This window comes from Cnephaeus nilssonii, assembly GCF_951640355.1.
Source record: "Cnephaeus nilssonii genome assembly, chromosome: 14".
Taxonomy (NCBI): Eukaryota; Metazoa; Chordata; class Mammalia; order Chiroptera; family Vespertilionidae; genus Cnephaeus; species Cnephaeus nilssonii.
Genome location: NC_137085.1, coordinates 43,965,506 through 43,986,760, shown reverse-complemented (window position 1 = coordinate 43,986,760; position 21,255 = coordinate 43,965,506). Strand labels below are relative to the sequence as shown.

The 21,255-nt window shown below is 47.3% G+C and overlaps 1 protein-coding gene across 5 annotated transcripts in view; it reads left to right on the top strand.

The window, feature by feature from the left end:
- The window catches only part of TJP2 (tight junction protein 2), a 110,308-nt gene that overhangs the window by 34,605 nt on the left and 54,448 nt on the right, over positions 1–21,255 (top strand). The window contains exon 1 of one of the 5 annotated variants that reach the window (XM_079789895.1): positions 7,499–7,660. The exons of 3 other annotated variants lie outside the window; for them this stretch is intronic. In XM_079789895.1, the coding sequence (XP_079646021.1) occupies positions 7,601–7,660 (60 nt within the window). In that variant the 5' untranslated portion in view covers positions 7,499–7,600. Of the gene's footprint in view, positions 1–7,498; positions 7,661–21,255 lie in introns of those variants that run through there. One more of the 5 variants, XM_079789891.1, reaches the window with a different exon arrangement.

Below are 21,255 nucleotides of genomic sequence, written 5' to 3'. Positions count from 1 at the left end.
CACAAGATGGCCAGCAGGAGAGGGCAGTTGGGAAGCACCCAGCCTGCAAGGGAGGGCAGTTGAGAAGGACCAGGCCTGCAAGGGAGGGCAGTTGGAGGTGATCAACCCTGCAGGAGAGGGCAGTTAGGGGTGACCAGGCCGGCAGAGGAGGGAAGTTGGGGGCAAACGGGCTGGCACAGCAGAGTGGTTAGGGGGTGATCAGGCTGGCAGGCAGAAGCGGTTAGGGGCAATCAGGAAGGCAGGCAGGCAAGCAGTTGGGAGCCAGCAGTCCTGGATTGTGAGAGGGATCCCATATTGGAGAGGGTACAGGCTGGGCTGAGGGACAACCCCCCTCTGTGCACGAATTTCGTGCACCGGGCCTCTAGTATATATATAAAAGGCTAAGCGACCATTGCATCCGAAACAACTGAATGGACGACCGAACAGGCTGTGTGGGGCGACCAGGCTGGCAGGGAGGTTAGTGAAGGGCAACCAGGCCAGCGGGGGGGGGGGGGGCAGTTTGGGGTGACCAGGCCAGCAGGGTGAGCAGTTGGGGGCAACCAGGCCAGCAGGGGGGGCGGGCAGTTGGGGGCGATCAGGCAGGCAGGCAGGTGAGCAGTTAGGAGCCAGTGGTCCCGAATTGTGAGAGGGATCCCAGATTGGAGAAGGTGCAGGCTGGGCTGAGGGGGACCTCCCCCCCCATGCACAAATTTCATGCACCGGGCCTCTAGTATGTAAATAAACATAAGAAAAAGAATCGGAGGACTAGACCTTTTCTTTTGTAGAACAAAGACAACATTTTGCAAAGAGGAAATTTTTTTCTGACCTTCAACATGTTTTACCTTCCTTCCATAGGGTAATCTTCCATCCTGTGTCAGAGAACAACACTGTCCCTTTAGCAGAATTTCCCAAACCTCCCTCACGATGAGACTGACCTGAGGCTGAATGCTAAAAATATCAATTCCCCAGGCCCTTTCAGACTGACTGAATCAGAATCTCTGGGGACAGGTCTTGGGTGCGTCAGGAGATTCTTATCATCAGAGGCATTTAGGACTCTGTGCTATAGGAACAGAAACGTTAGCAGCCACATTTTCCATTTTTATTGAATGCCTCCTGGAAGTGCCCAGGCCAGGCCAGTGTCCTTTGTTTTAAGAGGCTGTGCTCATTTGCATGGCTGCCCTGGAAAACTATCTGTTTGCAGCCTTTTTCTAAGGCCCCTTTCAGGTCTGAGACTTCTTTGAAAATGTAGGAGGCTCTTCAACAACTTTAATCTGTGTCCATCAGGGATCCTGCATTCTTAGGGTTAGACGATGCTGGTGATAATTTTTAAAAGCAATTCATGTGCTGCCAGAGGCCCCTCTGGTTTCCCTGGAAGGCCTGTGTGCCTCATGCAGGCAGTCCCCTGAGCCACTCTGACCTCAGATTCCCTCCCTGGCCTGTGACATGAGGGCCTTTTTACTTAGTGAAAAGGCTAACTTACTGATTTTTTTAACAGGTACTTATTTAGGGAGGGGGAGCTCTGAAATCCAGTTAGACACCAGAAATACCTTTGAAACAAAGGTTTGAATCAAAGGTCCTAATTTACTAGCTCGTGGGCTGGAGCGAAATGGCACTGGTGGCACTTACCTTTTTAGTGTTGCGCAGGAAGTTTTGAAGACGTGGGGCCGCAACACTGTTCAGTTGCTGTGTCAGCAAAAATCCCTTGCGTTCCGTTAAAAGGAGCCAGAGGGGAACAACGATGACATCAAAGCCCGCCTGCTGTAGGTGGAGGCAGTGCACCTGGGGACCAGCGAGCCGTGATGGGAAGGGGCTTTGGATCTGACAGACCCCAGCTTGGATTCTCACCCACCACCTGCTCAGAGATGATCTCTCTGCTTTTCCTCCCTGCAGCGCAGTTTCCTCATCTCTAAAGGGGGCAGTAATGGCAAGTATGCAGGGCCGCTGTGAGCATTTACTAGTACATCGACTGAGCTAAATGAGTGTTTGGCCCAGCCGGCTGGCATGGCTCAGTGGTTGAGTATTGACCTATGATCTAGGAGGTCATGGTTCGATTCCGGGTCAGGGCACATGCCTGGGTTGCGGGCTCAGTCCCCAGTGGGGGGGAGTGTAGGAGGTAGCTGATCAATGATTCTCTCTCATCATTGATGTTTCTGCCTCTCTCCCCCACTTCATCTCTGAAATCAATAAAAATATGTTTTAAAAAAAGAGTGTTTGAAAGCTTTTGGCAACTAATATTCATTTAATTGATCACTGTCTATCAGCATTTTATTTCTTCACTAGAGACCAGATGCATGAAATTTGTGCAAGAGTAGGCCTTCCTTCCCCCGGCTGGCACTGGCTTCCCTCTGGCACCTGGGACCCAGGCTTCCCTCCAGCACCCGGCACCTGGGACCCGGGCTTCCCTTGCAGCCCCGGCTTCGTCCGGAAGGTCGTCCGGTCTAATTAGCATATTATGCTTTTATTATTGTGGATGGAGGGTTAAGAAGTGGCACCTGTCCCTGGAAGAGGATGGGTTTCATATAGCCTGCGATGTAAACAGGAGTAAAATAGTAAAAGCCGAGGAAGCACGAGCGCAGTGCTCTGAAGACCCAGGGCAGCCGGCAGGAGGGGAGGAGCCCTGCTCTGCGCGGAGCGCTTGCCCCAGCAGGGCCTGTCTAGCCGGACTGTGCTCCAGAAGGTGCTTCTAGGATCTCCAGGCTTAGAGTTGAATCATGCTCTGCCTTAGCCCTGGCTGACTAAGCTGACCTTGACCTCTGCCTGCCATCCTGAGCACTCCCAGACCAGCCTCATAAGTCCCCTCAGAGTCTGCAGGTGGGCAGCCTGGTACCACCAGGCCAGCCCAGACAACAGCCATCTTCCAACCAGAACTCGCCACACCAGTCCAGGGCTCATAATCCATCAAGCGCACTGCTGACTCTGAATTGCACAGCTACTAATTTTTTTTCCCCAACTTGTGGCCAGCTAAACCCATCCTATGCCCAGAAACACCATGGGGAGGATGCTGGTCTTTGTGCCATGAGTAGGGAGAGGGTGAATGGAAGGCACCATCCATTGAGCACTGAGAACTTTCTCTCCCTGTAAATCTGACTGCTTTGTTTTCATCACTTTTGCACTTACTCTACCCTCTTTTCATTATAGTGATAATAGCAGCCAGGCAATGTGTTACCACCAGTAATAATAATAATAATAATAACAATAATAATAATAATAAAGTTAAAAAGGGAGAGCTGTGGATAATAGGCTCAATTGATTGATTGGGATATTCTCCCTTTCTGCTATAGTCCTCTGCAGGCTTCTCTTACCCTGAGCAGACCACCCCCGGCCCCCATCTTTTCATACCTTTGCACTGTTAACGTAAGACACAGTCAAACCTGTGAAGAATTTTTGTGCGTTTATTTGAGCCAAACTGTTGACAAATGCCGGGAAGCAGAATCTCAATGGATTGAGATAGTGCCCAGAGAATGGCAGTTTTTCACCTTCTTTTATACATGAATCAGAAGAGGAGATGTAAGTGGGTTTAACAATGAGGGGATCTGAGGTCTCCACAGAGCAGTGCCTGTGCTTTGAGAGGTCCGGAAAAAAGGACAATTATTTGACATTCCAGTGATATGTTATTGTAGATGCAACAAGACAACACATAGGCTAGGTTTAAGGTAAAGATGGACTGGTCAGGGAAGGTACTGGCCTAGGGCATGACTACCCACCGGAAACCACATTTTAGTTTTAAAATATTTAATCTCAGACCCTCCTTTGTGGTTACTTTAGGTCTCTTGAGTTTGCAAGGCTGCCGCGCAGGCCTTCCCTGAGCTAGTCAGGTCAGCACGGGGCCCCTTTTCGTCCAGTGCAAAGGTATGAAAAGATGGGGGCAAGTGGGTGGTCTGCTTAGGGCAGTGATGGGCAACCTGTTGACCTTGGTGTGTCAAACTTCGCCAAAAAACTGAGCATAACTCGGGTAGTGTGTCACTTTGAGGAAAACACTAACTCCAAGACTCTAGTCGCAAATGTTTCATCCTCAGGAGCAGCAAATGTTTCATCCTCGGCATGCAGCCGCGTGTCATCAGAAATGGCTACGCGTGTCAGTGCTGACACGCGTGTCATAGGTTCGCCATCACTGGCTTAGGGTCAGAGAAGCCTCCCTTTTTAACTTCATTATTGTTATTGTTATTATTATTATTGGTGGCAACACATTGCATGACTGCTATTATCACTATAATGAAAAGATGCTCTCAAACATTCGTTTCACAGTCAGCAAATGGACTCGACCTCTTTGCTGTAACTTAAGCGTGGCTCTCTCCGGAGGGCATTGCTTCCTGGTAGCCACCTCAAGGGGGTGCTTCCTACTTTAGATGGAAAGAGAAATCCGAGGAGGAGCTGGCTCTGCGGTTCAGGCAGAGAAGCTTGAACAAGCGCTCTGGGGCAGGAGTGAGCTTGGCAAGGTCGCAAAAGCAACAGCCACAAGGAAAGGCCAGTGTGGCTCCAGGAAGTGAGCTTGGGAGAGTGGAGGATGCGTTGAGGGTGGAGAAGGTAGCAGGGCCAACTCATCCCAGAAGGTCGGATTCAGAGGCAGTCTTAGCACAGGCTGCTGTAACAAAATACCACAGCCTGGGTGGTCTCCTCATTCCTTGATTCTGTACTTATTTATTCCCTTTATTTGGAAAGCTCTCCCCCCTCTTTTTGTCTCACAAACTCATTCCTGCCCATCATGTAAGTAACCCCATCTCTGGAAAGCCTTCTCTAATCCCCATCGCTTTAGTGTGGGTGAGGAAGCTCTTCTGAAAGCCCTCACACCAGCCTGAGTCAGCCAGGAATCTCAGAACTTACACAGTCCCTCCCTCCCTTCCTTCCTTCCTTTTCTTATTATTTACTGACTAGAAGCCCAGTGCACGAAATTCATGCATGGCAGGGGGTTGTCCCTCAGCCCAGCCTGTACCCTCTCCAATCTGGGACTCCTGGAGGGATGTCCGACTGCCCGTTTAGGCCCGATCCTGGTGGGATCGGGCCTAAACGGGCAGTCGGACATCCCTCTCACAATCCAGGACTGCTGGCTCCCAACTGCTTGCCTGCCTGCCTTCCAGATTGCCCCTAACCGCTTCTGCCTGCCAGCCTGATCACCCCCTAACCACTCCGCTGCCAGCCTGGTTGATGCTTAACTGCTCCCCTGCCAGCCTGTTTGCCCCCAACTTCCCTCCTCTGCCGGTCTGGTCACCCCTAACTGCCCTCTCCTGCAGGGTTGATCACCTCCAACTGCCCTCCCTTGCAAGCCTGGTCCCTGTCAACTGCCCTCCCTTGCAAGCCTGGTCCCTGTCAACTGCCCTCCCTTGCAGGCCTGGTCCCTCACAACTGCCCTTCCTTGCAGGCCGGGTGCCTCCCAACTGCCCTCCCCTGCTGGCCATCTTGTAGTGGCCATCTTGTGTCCACATGGGGGCAGGATCTTTGACCACATGGGGGCAGCTATATTGTGTGTTGCAGTGATGATCAATATGTATATTACTCTTTTATTAGATAGGATTGCTACAATAGATGGAGCTCCCATAGGTAAGAGCCTAATAAGGCTTTTATCAGGAGGTTCTGGCTTTACAGAAGGCGTTAAATAATTTCTTGTTGGATAGAAAAGTTCTTTGGAGAAACCAATTCCAGGAGTGGGGTTCAAATAAATGTCCAACTCCACATATGGAAAATATGGACTATATATTGCTTCTCCAAAGAGTAACATAGATTTTTTTTTACTGCTGCTAGCAATGCTACTCTATTGATTGAATCATGTGTTTTCAACCATTATCTGAATCAGAACTATTTATTGTGCCAGAATAGTGGTCTTTCTGCTATATGAGTATTTCATCATGTGGAGCAGTGTAGTCCATTAGGACTCTCCGTGATCAGAGGAATATTCTGTATCTACACGGTCGTATATTGTAGCCATCAGCCACTGACGGAGCACTGGAAATGTGACTAGTGTGATTCAGAAACAGAACTTTCCACTTCCTTTCATTTTAGTTCATTTAAATATATTAAAAATCCACATGTTCCAAGTGGTTATCATTTTGGACAGCACAACTTTAGAGAGAAAAGGAATAATTGGGCAGATGTAATTGCCACCTTCTGGATTCCTTTCTTCCTTTTTAAATGCTGGTGGTGTCAGCTCATCCCTAAGGTGTGACCAGTTCACAAAGGCTGGCATTGTTATTATGAGTCAGCACCACCTAATTCGGGAAACATTTTTTAAATGGTGCTCAGATCGGGAGAGTAACACCTTACATCAGGAATACAACCGAAACCTCTCAGTCTGAAGCCCTGAAGGAAGCGGGGCAGTGTTCCTCACCGTGCTTTCTATTCAGAGGCCAGCACTCAGCGACGGTAAAGGAGGCCAGGAGCCTGACGCTTTCAGAGAGGCATCTGCCGGACTTGTTTTTCCAGGGAAACTGCCAAACTTGTTTTCATTAGGCAGGAAGTGAAGCAACTTTTCAGGGAACGAGCCCAACGTGTGTATCCTATCAGACCTTTTACCTTTTACCTTCTGCTTGTGAGTCTAGGTGGAGTTTTGCTTTTCAATTTAAGAGAAGAGCAGGGTGAGGGTGGGCTGCAGTTTTTTCCTCTGACAAGGTGGTTTTCCTTGGATTTCAAATCCAAAGTCGTATTTGTAATCACTGTACCTGTGTTGATTCTCCAAGTAATCTGTATGCCCTTAAAGGAAGCTTTTTATCTTGCACCATTTTTTTTTTTGTCCATAGAGTTCTCTAATACGAGTAAATGTACTGAGCTGAATTAGATGAAGCCTGCCATGAAGTACTAGTCTATGTGACCTACTGGTAGGTAGCCTTCTCCAAGCGGATGACGGGAGGGAGTTTGTCTCTTTATTTGGAGTTGTTGGAAACGTGTCAAAGAGATAACCTCAAAAGACACGTCCTCAAAAGTCATGTTTTATTATTTAACACCAACATCTTCTACCCCTGGAATTCGGGTAATCACTTGTGGAGCAGAGAAATGTGTTAGCTGGCCAGGCAGGCCTCTAGGCGGGACAGAAAACTTTGGAGTTTCCCCGGCTCTTCCTATCGGAAGAGAATTGAAGAGGCTCCGCAAACCTCTCCAAAAAAGTGTTCGCACAGGATGCGCACGCGATCCCAAGGTTAGCAGGCCAGCCCCCCGGCTCACCGCCGCAGCGCGGCTCACCACTCACCGCGCTTCCCGGGCGCGCGCGCTGGGAGCGAGACCTGCTGGCCCCAGTGTGCGCCGCGGAGCGAACCATCGGGCCGGCCGGGGGAGGGTGGTGCGCGGCCGTGGGGGCGCGGGACGCTACGGCCACGGGCTCCCCTTGCTGCCGCCGCCGACTCCGGCTGCTAGCCGGGCGTCGCGCGTGACTCGTCCTGCTGCGGGGGCCGGGCGCCCGTGAGTCCTCCCCTCCGGTCGCGCAGGGGGTGGTAGCGGCCCATTTGAGAGTTTCCCGGGCCTCTGGGCCAACACAGAGGCGCTGCGCTCGGGCGGGGGGCGGACCTACGGCGGCGCCGCGGGAGGAGGGACAAAGGGGTGGGTCCCCGCTGGCAGGCACCCAGGCAACTAGTCCGAGGACCGACCCGCCGCGCGGAGAAGGAGGAGGAGCGGGGCCCACGCGGGACCCGCGCCCGAGATGCTGGTGCGAGGAGATCGCGGGTTTCCACCCCGGAGGGAGCTGTCATGTTGGCACCATGTAAGTGCCCTCTTGCGCTCATTGGTGGGGAGAAGGGTCGCCGAGAGTGAACCTGGGAGCGCATGGTGGGCTTCCCAGATGTGCTGTGGGAGCTGGGGTTCTCTCCCCGCCTGCGGAGGGCTGAGGGCAGGGGCTAGGCTGGGGGCCTCCGGGACTCCTGGATTCTCTTCTCTTCTCTTCTCTTCTCTTCTCTTCTCTTCTCTTCTCTTCTCTTCTCTTCTCTTCTCTTCTCTTCTCTTCTCTTCTCTTCTCTTCTCTTCTCTTCTCTGTCACTTGGGTTTCAGATTAAGTCACTGAGTAGGGGAGACTGACTGTCTTCAACTCTGTCTGGGATCCCTGCTCCCTTGGAGGCATCTCCGGAGCCGGTCTGTCATCTGCTGTGTGGCTTTGTGTTTTCCCTCTCTGTTTCAGCCACACTCTGTATTTGATTAAAGTGACTGGTATATGTGTGCTTGAGGCAGACTGACAACTCCTTAGAGACCAGGATCTTCATTTCTCCCTTTGAATCAGCTGGCTGGGCACTCACTACGCGTAAAAATTGTCCTCAGCGGGGGAATGGAGATGGGGCTTCAGAAGAAACCACAACAAGGGAGCGCGCGGAGTGCTTTCTACTCTGGCATTATCTTACCTGTCATTAGTTCCTTCTCTTCTGTGTCTTCATTTGTCAGGTTTCCGCTTTTACACAGTAGTGGAAGCTATAAATAATCAGGGTTTGGGCTGCAGGGTTTCGACAGTGAATACTCCAGAGCTTAGTAATGGACTACGCCTCCCACCTCTCTGTTAGCCTCAGTTCTCCGGCGGCTGTGTGCCCTGAGTAATGGCTGTGGTTTCCCTGCAGTGCCCAGCTGATTCTTACCATCCTAGAAACTGCCCTCCCCGCCCAGGGCACCCCAGCAGAGAGGGACAGAGGCCCTCTTCTCCAGGTCTGGAGGTGGTCTGTGCGGGGGTGCGCTGATGGTCACTTTGGGAGAACAGGGCCCTCTTTGTCAGGACTCAGAGGAGATCGTGGGTGGGTAGCATCTATACACACCTGGGAAGGACATGCTTTAAGTGGGAAGTTAGTAGGAGTCATTGCATTTGTACAAGTGCCACGAGAATGGAATTTGTTTATTCAATGCATGTTCACAAACAACTTCACTTCCAAGTGTGGGGAATACAAACGATAAGAGGGCACCTCTACCACATTCCTGTTGGGGAAGCATGCACTTCACGAAGACCGGTGGGTTCCGGTGAGAATGCTGCAGCTTTCCTTTCGGGGAAGGTGAGGGGTGGGTGTTTCCTAAGGCGTCAGTGGCTTTGGATATGTTTCTTGAGCTTTGCCAGAGCGGCTGCCAGACATGGATGAAGGGGAATTTTCTTCTCCGAAACACCGCCTGTAACTTTTTTCCCCCCAGGACGGGGCAGCTAATAACGTCATGAGCACCTCCTGTGCTCATCACCGCACGTGGTTTCTGGATGAGCCACACTCAAATTCTGCCTCGGAGTGTCTCTGTTAGACCTGAAGATTGAGCACTGTGTTTCTGCAGCCCACGCTGCTGGGACACCTGAGGCTGGGGCAGGGCGTGTGCAGGACAGAGAGATGTTCTGTGTGCGTTCCCTTCAGGGATTCTGGCTGGGAAGAAAGGGTGGCATTTGAACAGGTACCTAGCAACGTAAGTCAGTATAAAAACACGGGGCTAATAACGCCCCCACCTCATGGGGTTAAGTGAGGACTGGATGAAATACTGGAGGGGGCCTGGCATGTAGTGGGTGCTAAGTAAATGGCAGCCGGTAATACGAACCATAAAGAGCTCCCACTATGTACGTGTTGGTTCCAGGGCTGATAAGGGATGTGGGATCTAGAAGTATAGACGGGAGGTGCCCGGTGGGTGTCCAGGGGAAAGAGGAAGCGTTGCTTACACTCTCTTGAAAGGCCTTGAATGCCAGTAAGAGAACTTTAAGTGGGGGGTGGGTAAGGGGATGGAGGAGGAGTCATAAAAATCCCTGAAGTGAACCAGTTTCCCAGTAAATACTCCACTCCAATCCCTACACAGGGAAATATTACTATTTTTGAGGCACTCATATGCTTAAGACCAATAAATTTTTATATCACCCCCCCGGGAATACCATTTGCTAGGACTTCTCCCTACATTTGTTTGGCTTTTGATCTAGTTTTTTTGTACATTGACAAAAGGTCACAGGCCAACCATTTATCTTCTGCAGAAGTGCCTGGGAATGCAAGGGAAGTGATAACATTCCTACAGTGACTTTTGAATTTGCAAGGTTTTCTGTCCTGAAGGTTTTTTTTTTTTTGTTTGGTTAGGTTTTTGTTTTGTGTTTTTCTTAGGAGGCAGATACGTTCTTGAAATGGTAGTTTAAAAAAGTCATGCAGATTTGGTTTGGGAGTGGCGTGAAGTGTGGGCGTGCCTGGGGTGGGGTGAAGAGGTAGGAAGGGTTAGTAATCACTGCTGAAACTTTCAACATACTTCTAACAAGAATGTGAGCCACCTGGGAATTTATTTATTTATTTATTTATTTTTTTGCCTAATCCCTGAAACAAATCCCAGTAAGGAGTTGTGGCTTCAGATTAAATTGTCTAGGTTGGGAGCTTACTTCCTATAACATGCCTCGTTGATGAATTAGACCCTAAGCAGTTATCAGGGAGCCAGAAATTTGCTGGCCAGGATGGCCTTGGGCCAGCCAGCCTTGGTGTTGAGAGGCATTTTTCCTGGAAAATTGGGTGGGTGGGGCAAAATGATTCTCTCGGGTGTTTTACTGAGTAAGTTTCTTGATCCTTAATCCAAGGGTATGTAAGGCTCAGAAACAAAGACTCAGGTCAGAATTAACATGTTTTTATGGGTTTACGTGAGCTTTTTTTAAAGTTAAAAAAGAAATCCTCTCTAAAGCTACTTCACCCCCACAGGAATTTTTGTCATGACCCTTGTTAGTAGACACCTTAATAGCTAGCAAATTTCTGAGGGTCTGGGGTGGTATTTCCATTAAACATTTTTTAAAAGACTGTGAAACAGCAATGGGAAAAGTTCCCAGGTACTCAGTCCCAACATCCCGTGTTGATAGCTGGGTCCAGTCTGGAAGGCTACCTAGGAGAGCAGTGATGAAGCTTGTACACCGCCCACATTGTTGCAGGAGAGGCCGAGCTCTGAGTTGGAAAGTGCCTGCTCCCACTTTCTTAACTGGATTGGGAAATGCGCTTCTCAGAATAGCACGTGGTGACTGACCGCTAAACTTGGCGATTGACTCCTAGAGCCCCACAGGCCTGCAGAGACCTCCCAACGAAGGTGCCGGTTTCATTTTGGGTTTTAAACGATTGGCGCCTCCATCCTCCAGCCAGGCATTGCACCCAAAGCTTCATCAGCCTCGATAACCTGTGAGCTCAGCAGAGAGACTAGGGACTGGCATATTGAAAAAAAATACCTAAATGTTTGATTGAGCGTTTTCTCTGCCTCGTTTGCTATTCCCTGAACTGTGTTTTCCAAAGTGTGCTTTACAGACAGACTTACTTAGAGGGACATACCCTGTCTTTCCATTGCATGAACATTGTACTTTAAGAATAAAAAAAAAGCCAGCTACCTAACTAATTTATTTAATGGATTAGGTTACTTAGAAGGAGGCAAAAATAAGTGTTAAGTAACGTAGTTCAGTTTAAGAAAAACAGTAAATTATCAGGATGAGTGGTATGAGACTAAGTCAGAAATCATGAAGATAGTCCTTTAAATCTAAGACTTGGGAAATACTGTGACGTTTATGGAGAGCTAGGTATGCCTTGACGTCACCTCCAGGAAAGCCAGGAAGGTTGAATTTGATGGATTTTATGTCTTAACGTGTGCATCTTGCTCTTGTCCACGGAGCTCTCTTACTGTTACTGAAGACTTTATGAAGCTCTTTAATGTCTTGCCCAATTCTCATTCCTTTCTCCGCTTCCTATAAGCCATCGTGTGAGCAGTGTTTAAGGTTTGTTGGTATGGCGTTTACAGGGTAGAATGAAAAGGCCACTCCTGAGGGACGTCACCCTATTATCAAGTGCATCTCCTTTGCCATCCATCAGTGCCCAAGAATGGAGAGAGCCAGTCTCTACCAGGTGTAAATGCATTTAACTTGAAAAGTGTAGTTTCCATTGGTCTGTGAAGTAAGCTTTAACAAGGATTGTTGTAGGAATTAGAAATCTTGAGATAGGACAAAAGTAACCCTGCCTTGACCTAGAGAAATGAGTGATGTGAAGGTAAATAAAACCAGGATAGAAAATGCTTTGTTTTGGTCACCAAAATCCCTGCTTGTGTTTGTTCACGCACACCATTTTTGAAAAACCCTAAGCCTTCAATTAGTAACTTGTACTTTAGTCATTTTAAATCAGTACAGATATTTGTTTAGTGCCTCTGCCAGGTAGTTAAAGTTAAATCAGGTCTTTAACCTTAAAAAGATAACCAAACTTGCCTGCATCACTTGCATACCATTGTAAGTTGCAGATCATAGCAAGATACATTTTTGTAATGTTTATTGTAACTTTCAGACTAAATACTTAGCCTAATTATAATGTTCATGGGTTATAGTTTTATTTTATGTTTCTTTTCTCCCAACATTGTGTGTGTGTGTGTGGGGGGGATGAGGGAGCGGTGGGGAGCAGTGAGATTTGGAGTTGCAGGAATGGTACTGGTGGAGAAAGCATATTCTTGGTAGATCTTCATGACTAAAATACATGTTTGTATTTTAGGAAGCTGGATTAAATAAAAAAATTTCAAATTATACCATAAATCATGGCAAAGAATACAAATGTTCACTAAACTTTACCTATGTGCATATGTAATCATGGATTTAGAAATCATTAATATGGTGATTACTATTTCTATTGTGGACTTTAATCATCCACATGAAATATAAACATTATGTTTGCAAGAAAGAAATGGGCTTTTGAAACTCTAATTATAGTGTGCCTCATCTGATAGATACCCTGTGTAAACATGGGACTAAATATATACTGTAGCTATTTATTAGCAGTATGTGACAATATTGTTAGTCACACGTCAGAGGTGTTTGGAGGGAATGTATATAACACATTGTGGGAGAGAATTATTGGGATGGTTGTTGGAAAGTAACAGTTACTAAGCTGCAGTGAATAGATAATGATTAAAAGCCAGTTACATCTTCGCCATTGTAATAAAGAAAGCTTTGGTAGAGATGAGAGAATACAGCAGGTACCTGAGTGGAAGGTGAGCAGGGGAAATAATGCTTTCTCGTCATCAGTAGGAATTAATGAACTCTTCTACTACATGCATCTTCTAGGACTTTTGTTCTTCCCAGGAGGAAATAAAGTTCCGAATTTAGCTGCCTGTTTTCATTCATTGAGAACCATTTGTAATCACCGTCTGAAAGGAAGTGTTTCCCGTGCGAGGTTGTGGGGTGTCCTTTATGCTTATGTAGCAGCGCGCCCCTGGGTGGAATGAACTTGACGTTGGGGAGCAGGGGAAGGTGTGCTGTGAGAAACCAGCAGCCCATTCCCCAAACGCGGAAGACTGTTGCCAAGTACATCTGGCAAAACAGAATGAACTTCTTTGAGGGAATTAATTTAGCAAAACTAACCACTTCTGGTTTTGAAAAGAGCAGCCCTTTAGAAGAAACTTCCTGGTGAGCTCATCCTTAGGAGCCCTTTCCTCCCTAACCCTTCTTCACTCAGGCTGAATCAGCCGCCTTCGCGCCTGTGATTGGTTGGTGTGCACATGCTAGTATTTATTAGAGCTCTTATCACGTCTGCCAGGGCCAGTGACTTCCGTCAGCCGGGAGCCCCGCCCTGGTCTGAGTCATCTTGGAAACCCCAGAAGACAGGCAGGCACATTACTAAGTACCACCTCGAACTGCCTTGATTTGGGGAGGGCTTGTTGCATACACTAGTAAGAATTGAAGATGCATTGAGAAGTTAGAAGAGTGGATTCCTGGCATTTCTACAGTGAGGAGATGATAGTTCGTAAGGGAAAAAAGTGTAGAATTACATACAGACCATTTTTGTGGGGGCATATCAGCTCTGCCACTAATTAGCTGGGTGATTTCAGCAAGGTACGCAATTCTCGTTCTCAGTCTCTTTGTGGGAAAATGAGCTGTTATGGTTGATGGTCTCTGAAGTCTTTTCGGTGTTTAAGTTTCTGAGGGTTCTAAGTGTTTGGGGGTAAAGCCTGAAGAAAGAACATCCTATATAATAAAAGCCTAATACGCAAATGGACCGAATGGCAGAACGACCAGCGTAAGGACAAGTCGCTAGAACACACACCGACCACCAGGGGGCAGATGCTCAATGCAGGAGCTGCCCCCAGCCCGCAGGCCCCAGGCCAGCCAAGGTGGGTGTGAGCGGGGGGCTCCCCAATCGCCCTGCCGGTCACCCTGCAGATCGGCCCTTATCACTGGCCAGGCCTAGGGACCCTACCCGTGCACAAATTTTGTGCACCAGGCCTCTAGTTCTAAATAATGTCTACTAACTCTTGTCATCATAAAGTGTTTCCAGGCTCTGTAACAACTTTTGTGTTTCTTTCTTTATTTATTTTTTGTCTTTTAAAAAGAGGCCCGTGTGGCTCAGTTGGTTGGGTGTTGTTCCATGTACTGAAATGTTGCTGGTTCCACTCCTGGGTCAGGGCACCTGCCCAGGTTGGAGGCTTGATCCCTCGTAGCTGGTGTGCAGGAGGCAGCCGATTGATGTTATGCTCTCACATTGGTATTTCTCTCTCTCCCCCCACCCCGCCAAAAAAAGTCAATAAACTGTTAAAAAAGAAAATAAAAAGAGATCCAGTGGGTTCTCTCTGAAAGGCATTGATCTCGAAGACAAACTGGGAACCTGAGTGGCTATAGTTGTTTAGCTCATGAAGTGATGGAAGGATCTATTATTTAGTTGCAGCTTAAATAATGTACCAGCCCAGTGGTGCTGGATTCTTTTCCTTACTCTGCAGCCCAGGCAAGCAAACAAAACCCTCATTTTCTCCTTCCTCTTCCCCTCCACTCTTCCCAGTAAAAGCGGCATACTGGGAGACTCCAGCACCCCCTCCTTTTCCACGGACGTCTCCCCCAGGGACCCCATTGCTGTGGCATGAGGGTGGACGGTAAGGCAGGCCTGCAGCTGGAAGGCCTCTCTGATGTGTTCTTCACAGAGGCGCTGAAGATGAGCCTAACTGGGTACTCTTGCGAGACCTCCCTGTTCACTAGTGTAAACAAACTCACTCGCTCTCCTCCGAGTCTCAGCATCCCTTCAGGCACCCCTGAGTTTTTCTGCCCGACTCCATGCCGAGTACTTCGCCTACCTTGGGCTGGCCTGTTTAGTGTCTGGGTGAGTTTTAAGAGGGGAGAGAGATTTGTGGCCTCTTAGACACCCATTGACATTTTCCAGAAATGGAACTGGAAGCGTTTGTGCTTTTCCGTCTGGTGTTGTTATTGTTAGAGTCTAAAAACAGGCAAGTGGTGACACATGGAAATGAAGAGGCTCTGAGTTCATTTTGATTATCAGTGGCCTTTTTTCTCGCAGTACCTAAATTCGGATTTTAATCAAATGTCCGGGAGAAACTTTTAGTCTACTGATAACTGCTTAGGCGCACAGTTTGCAGATGTCTTTACTCAAGAGGCAGGAAAGGTTGACTCAATTTACCGAAGAATTGAGGTTAGAAAAATTGGTCTGAAACTGGGAAAAGATCTCCCATGGAAACAGTGGTGTCCAGAGTCTGTTCTCCCGAGCCTGCTCACTCACCCTGAAGCTTTTTCTATATTATTATTTTTATGGTGTTTCCTTGAAGTATAATTTTCTTTTCATAATATATTTTATTGATTTTTTTACAGAGAGGAAGGGAGAGGGATAGAGAGTTAGAAACATCGATGAGAGAGAAACATTGATCAGCTGTCTCCTACACACCCCCTACTGGGGATGTGCCCGCAACCCAGGTACATGCCCCTGACCAGAATCAAACCCGGGACCCTTTAGTCCACAGGCTGACGCTCTATCCACTGAGCCAAACCCGTCAGGGTTGAAGTATAATTTTCATACAGTAAAATGCACAAATCTCAAGTGGAGAGCTTGGTAATTTTTTTTTTATTATTGTGGTAAAATACACGTAACATGAAATCAACCATTTTAAAGTCTACAATTCAGTGGCATTTAATTCATTTATAATGTTGTGCGGCCACAAGTTCCAAAGCTGGATGAGTTTATACATGAGTGCATTCACCTGTGTGGTTATAAGAACTTTCCATCATCCTAGAAGGTTCTCCGGCCACTTTTCCGACTGTTAGCACCCCACCTGCAAGGAATAGTTTTGCTTGACCTTGATCCATGTACATGAAATCAAGATTTTGTGTGTGGCTTCTTCTGCTCAATGACCTTTGTGAGATTCATCTGTGTTGTAAGGTGGTTCCACAGTTCCGTTTTATTGCTGAGTAGTATTCCACTGATATGAATTTATCATAGTCTGTTTAGCCATTCTTTTTTTGGTATGTATTTGGGTTTATTGTCAGCTTTTTTTTTTTCTTTTATGAATAAAGCTGCTATGAACATCACCTACACCTTGTTTTGTGGACTTACTAGTAAGCACATAGTTCTTTTGTGTGAATTCCTAGGAGTAGAATTGCTGGGTCATGGCTTGGGGATATGTTTAACTTTCATCCTGTAATTTCTTTTTTAAATGCGTTTTTTATTGGTTTTAGAGAGAGAGGGGAAGGGAGAGGGAGATAGAAATGAGAGAGAATCATTGATCAGCTGCCTCCTGCACATCCCCTGGGGATCTAGACTGCACTCCAGGCATGTGCCCTGACCGGGAATTGAACTGTGACCTCCTGGTTTATAGGTCGATGTTCAACCACTGAGTCACATCGGCTGGCTACTCTGTGATTCTTGACACTTTTTTTATGAGTATGCTTGAGAAATTATAATTTGCAAGACTACAAATTAATGCAGAAACTGAAAGGTGACTTAATTCTAAGACCTGCTGCTTTGATGTATAACTTTATGAAACTTAATGAGTGTTTTCTTTCTGAAGTCATTCTGACTTGTTAGCTTTTAACAGAGTAAGTAAAAGGTGATCTATAAATCTGGTTTATAGATGGGCTAAAGAGGATATTCCTCCCCCCCCCCCCCCTCTGTCTTTAAGTTTCTCTTTTGACAAGTGAAATGGAGATGATTTTGTGCTGACAGCATGCTCCAAAATACCGGCAACAGCGGCTGTCCTCTTTCTAGCTTATATTATGAAATATGAGCTATAATGTATTGCTCTTCTATTTTTATTATTAAATTTATTGGGGTGACATTGGTTACTTAATGTACTGCTCTTGAGACATTTAAAAATCTTTAATCAATTTTGGCAAAATCCTCCCTATAACAATAGCACATGTGGAAAGAACTGAGTTTTTCTAACGTCTGAATCTTCTCTCATTCACATAATTTTTCTTACAACTCTGACCGATGTTACCTTTTTAAGGACCTTACTGTTACGGTTTTGAAAAGGTGGTTAGCTAGAAACAGACGGACCAAGTGATGTATCGATTCATGTTTTATTTTGGGCTTCTATCTGTAGTGTTATTTCTGAAGGCTCCTTGCAGAGAAATGTAAAGCAATAAGGAAAGCAAGGATTTGAAGTTCCCAGATAAGCATGATCAGTAACTTCGTTTTAGCCACTGGTTTAGCAGGCCGGCTCCTTTGCAAAAGCTTCCTTAAATTTGCATGTGCTAGAAATATATTGACAGAATCCCCCGTTTTATCTCTCCTTCGCCAGACTTACCCAGTCGGCCAGGGCTGACAATGGATGTCCAAACGGTTCACAGTGGCTAATACAATGGACAAAGGGCTTCACTGTTTGGAGAGTGGAAAGTGGAGCTGAAGGGGAGCTTCTTAAGGGCATTGACCTAATTCACTCCTTCGACAAAAATGATTGGTTTTACGTATAGATGTCCCCTCTGTCTGTCAGTGTCACAGCTGGTGGTGTCACAGCCTGGAGAAGAAACCCGGGGTGCCGCTTCGTGTATTTTTGTGAAGTACAGCCTTTATTTCTATTTGGTACTATCCTTAAACAAGTTTTTTTTTTTTTTTTAAGCCTAAGTAAAGTTCTGCCATGAACTGATAGTCCACCCAAGTTGGGGGACTGGGAAAGGCAGCAGAAACTGCATCACCACCCATCGGGGTCCCAGAAAACTTCCTCACCGGTGGGAATTGGTTCGTCACCCACTTTTCAAAGATAAAATTCTTTGTGGGCCTTTTCCTCTATGAAATGTGGGGAACCAGAGCTGGGTTAAAAATAAAAACTAGTTGAGGCACTGCTAAATATCAAAATTCCGTGTTTGTGATTTACTTTGTCCAGAATACACGTCGGCGATGCCTTTGCTATTTATGACCTCGGATATTTGCAGCCAGCATGCACGGCCTCGGAGACTATCGCTGGCCTATTAATAGAAGAGGCGCAAAGGGGAATGCCCGTGCCACGGTGGGGGGAGGGCTCAGTGGGCTTAGTAGTAAGCGCCAGCCAACAATTGCATTGTTGTTCTGAGTTGTTGAGTGTGATTCGATGATTAAATATAAATGTTGACCTGATTGGAATCTATCCCAGCAATGAACTGTTCTGAAAAAACCGCAGTAGCATATCATTCCACCAGACTTGTTCTTTGGGCTTTATAGTTGGGATAATGATTTATGCAGTGAAGTGTCATAAAAACCGGGGCGCTGTGGTGTCTCTCAGTCTCTTGTTTGTTTCCGCTTGGGCGTATTGACTGGATGTGTCGCCTGCTACACGGACAGTCCGTTATCTTCATGGGAAGCAGCATAAGCTTTTTTTAAAAAAATATATATATTTTTATTGATTTTAGAGAAGAAGGGAGAGGGAGAGAGAGATAGAAACATCCATGATGAAACAGAATCATTGATTGGCTGCCTCCTGCACATCCCCTACTGGGGATCGAGCCTACAACCCAGGCATATGACCTTGACCGGAATTGAACCTGGGACCCTTCAGTCCGCAGGCCGACGCTCTATCCACTGAGCCAGACCAGCTAGGGCCAACATAAGCTTTTTGGTTGGGATGAATCGCGTCAAAACGAATGCTTGGAGACAGAGAACTCCGCACAATGTCCCCAATTAGACTTCCCTGCCTGTGTCCGTCCTTTCGGAAGAGCGGTGTGTTTTCAGGGAGGCCTGGGTCCGCCCTGGAGTGGGGAGGAGGCCCAGTTTCACGTTGAGGGCAGCTCTGGCTCTTTGCATTCTTAGGCAGAGAACACTGCTCAGTAAGTGCAGGAAGGCGAAGGGAGGAGGTGGGCCCCAGAGGACTGAAATGGGGGCAGCATGGGTGTGCAGTCTCTCCCCTTTCTTCCCAGCTTCTCTGCCTCCCAAGAAAGCACTTGGCAGGCGGCTTGGGGACTATTGGAACCTGAAAAACTTTGCACTATTGGACTGACAAATCGAAAATGTGCATTGCTGGGGCTTGTAAAACAGCTCTGGGCTGTGCGCTTGTTTTCTATAAATATCGTGGGTGTGTCAGGGCAGGCTCCTGAGGTTGGTGTGAAACGCCCGCTCCTGAGGGAGCCCAGGGCACAGGCAGATGCAGCTGGTTTTGCTCTGTGCCCTGAGACTTCACTTTTCTCTCGTGAAGTGCGGGAAGGAAGCCAATGCGGTGGATGTCCTGTTAGACTCTTGGTACAGGTCTGGCTGGACAGTCCCAATCACTTGGGGGCAGGTGTTAAAACTCGCTTTTATAGGGGAAGACACTGAGGCTCAGAAATGTCAAGTAACTTGCCCAAGATCACACAGCTCGTGTGACCGGGAGGGAATCTGAGTCAAGGTCCATGTGACTCATTTGAAGCCTGCAGGTTTTTGCAGTTGCGCCAGCCTCTGCTTTTCAGAATCAGAAGAAATAGGGGGAGACGCAACAGACAGCATCCCTCTGTTGATTGTTAGGAGTTTAAATATTATCATTGAACGTGTAAAGGACCCCCCTCCCCGCCTGCCTGCCCAGGAATCATGAGTGACAATAATATATCAATGTTAGGAGATTGATTCCTTCTTCAGTGACCTCTGTGTGTCCACCACTGTGTGAGGCCCCAAAGATGCTATCACATGAGTAAGACACAGCCTTACGAGGAAGTAGATTCCCGTGGTTGGCAAACTGCGGCTCGAGAGCCACATGCGGCTCTTTGGCCCCTTGAGTGTGGCTCTTCCACAAAATACCACAGCCTGGGCGAGTCTATTTTGAAGAAGTGGCGTTAGAAGAAGTTTAAGCTTAAAAAATTTGGCTCTCAAAAGAAATTTCAATCGTTGTACTGTTGATATTTGGCTCTGTTGACTCATGAGTTGGCCGACCACTGACATAGACAACTAGCTAAAATCACAGTTTTATTACAGAAATATTAAGAATATGTCTTATCACGTGAAAGTCTACTTTTTTCAAGTTCACAGTCTCCAGTTAGAAATGACTGTGTCATTCCATCAACTCTTCCCCACAAAAGCAGTGGTTACGTGAATGGCTACCAAGCACATAGGTTGTGGAATAATTAGAAAGAGCATCTTACTAGTAGATATGCTATGTTTGGGACTTTGCCTGTTAAAGGTCAGAATTCCATCCCAAGTTCCCTGAGGGTCAAAGTACATCTTTTAAAATATGAAATACCTCTAAGAGGTTTAGGCTACCAGACACTCACACTTTAGTGTGACATAGGACAGTCAGATTATTCTGATATGTATCTGACACCATGTGCATTGATAGAGTAGGAGTTTTAAAAAATATTTTTATTGATTTTTTTAGAGAGAGGGGTAGGGAGAGGGATAAAAACGAAGATGAGAGAGAAACATCATTGATCATGGCTGCCTCCTGCATGTCCCCTCCTGGGGACCGAGCCCTGCAATGCGGGCACATGCCCTGACCGGGAATCGAAATGATGCTCAACCACTGAGCCACACCAGCCGGGCAAGTGAGAATTTTGAATGGGGATACAAGTGGGGGCGAATTTTGGAGCCAGAACATTTTGGTGATGGAACAAGCCATTATGGGATGCCAGGTGTTTGCCTTTGGATGGGTGGGGTAGGAGAACATCAAAAACCAGAGCAACCAGCCCAAGGGGTAGAAAGAGCAAGGAAATCTCTAGAAGTTATTTCTTTCCTGTTCCTTCCTGGAATGCTACTCAGGGTGCTTTTGTCTCTTCCTCACCTACTCCTGCATGGCTTTCTCCCCCAGGACCCGGCATGGATGAGTTAGATGTGCTCCCGCGGACAGCCTGATAAGGCTGACACTGTAGGAATGCCGATTCTTGGTTGTGTGCTCAGTGAGCACAAATGCAGGATATATAATTCTGATCAGATTGAGTCGGATTTCATGGTGGGCAGTGGAAACTTACAGTCTTTACAAACAAGTGTCTTCTAACGCAGGGTTTGCCTGGGGCCGGGGGTGCTGCATCCTCGTGGTCTTTCTGTGAGCTGCCCCTACAGCAGCAGGTCAGGAGCCAAGGTTTTCCCTCCTCTGTGTCCATCCCATGTCTTTGCAGAGCCTGGCCCAGTACGTGTGTTGGTAATACTCACACATGTAGTTAATTATCTACTTTGAGGAAAATCTGAAGCAAGATTTTGATCTCAGGCCAGCTTCCTCCTCAGAACGTGATTGGAG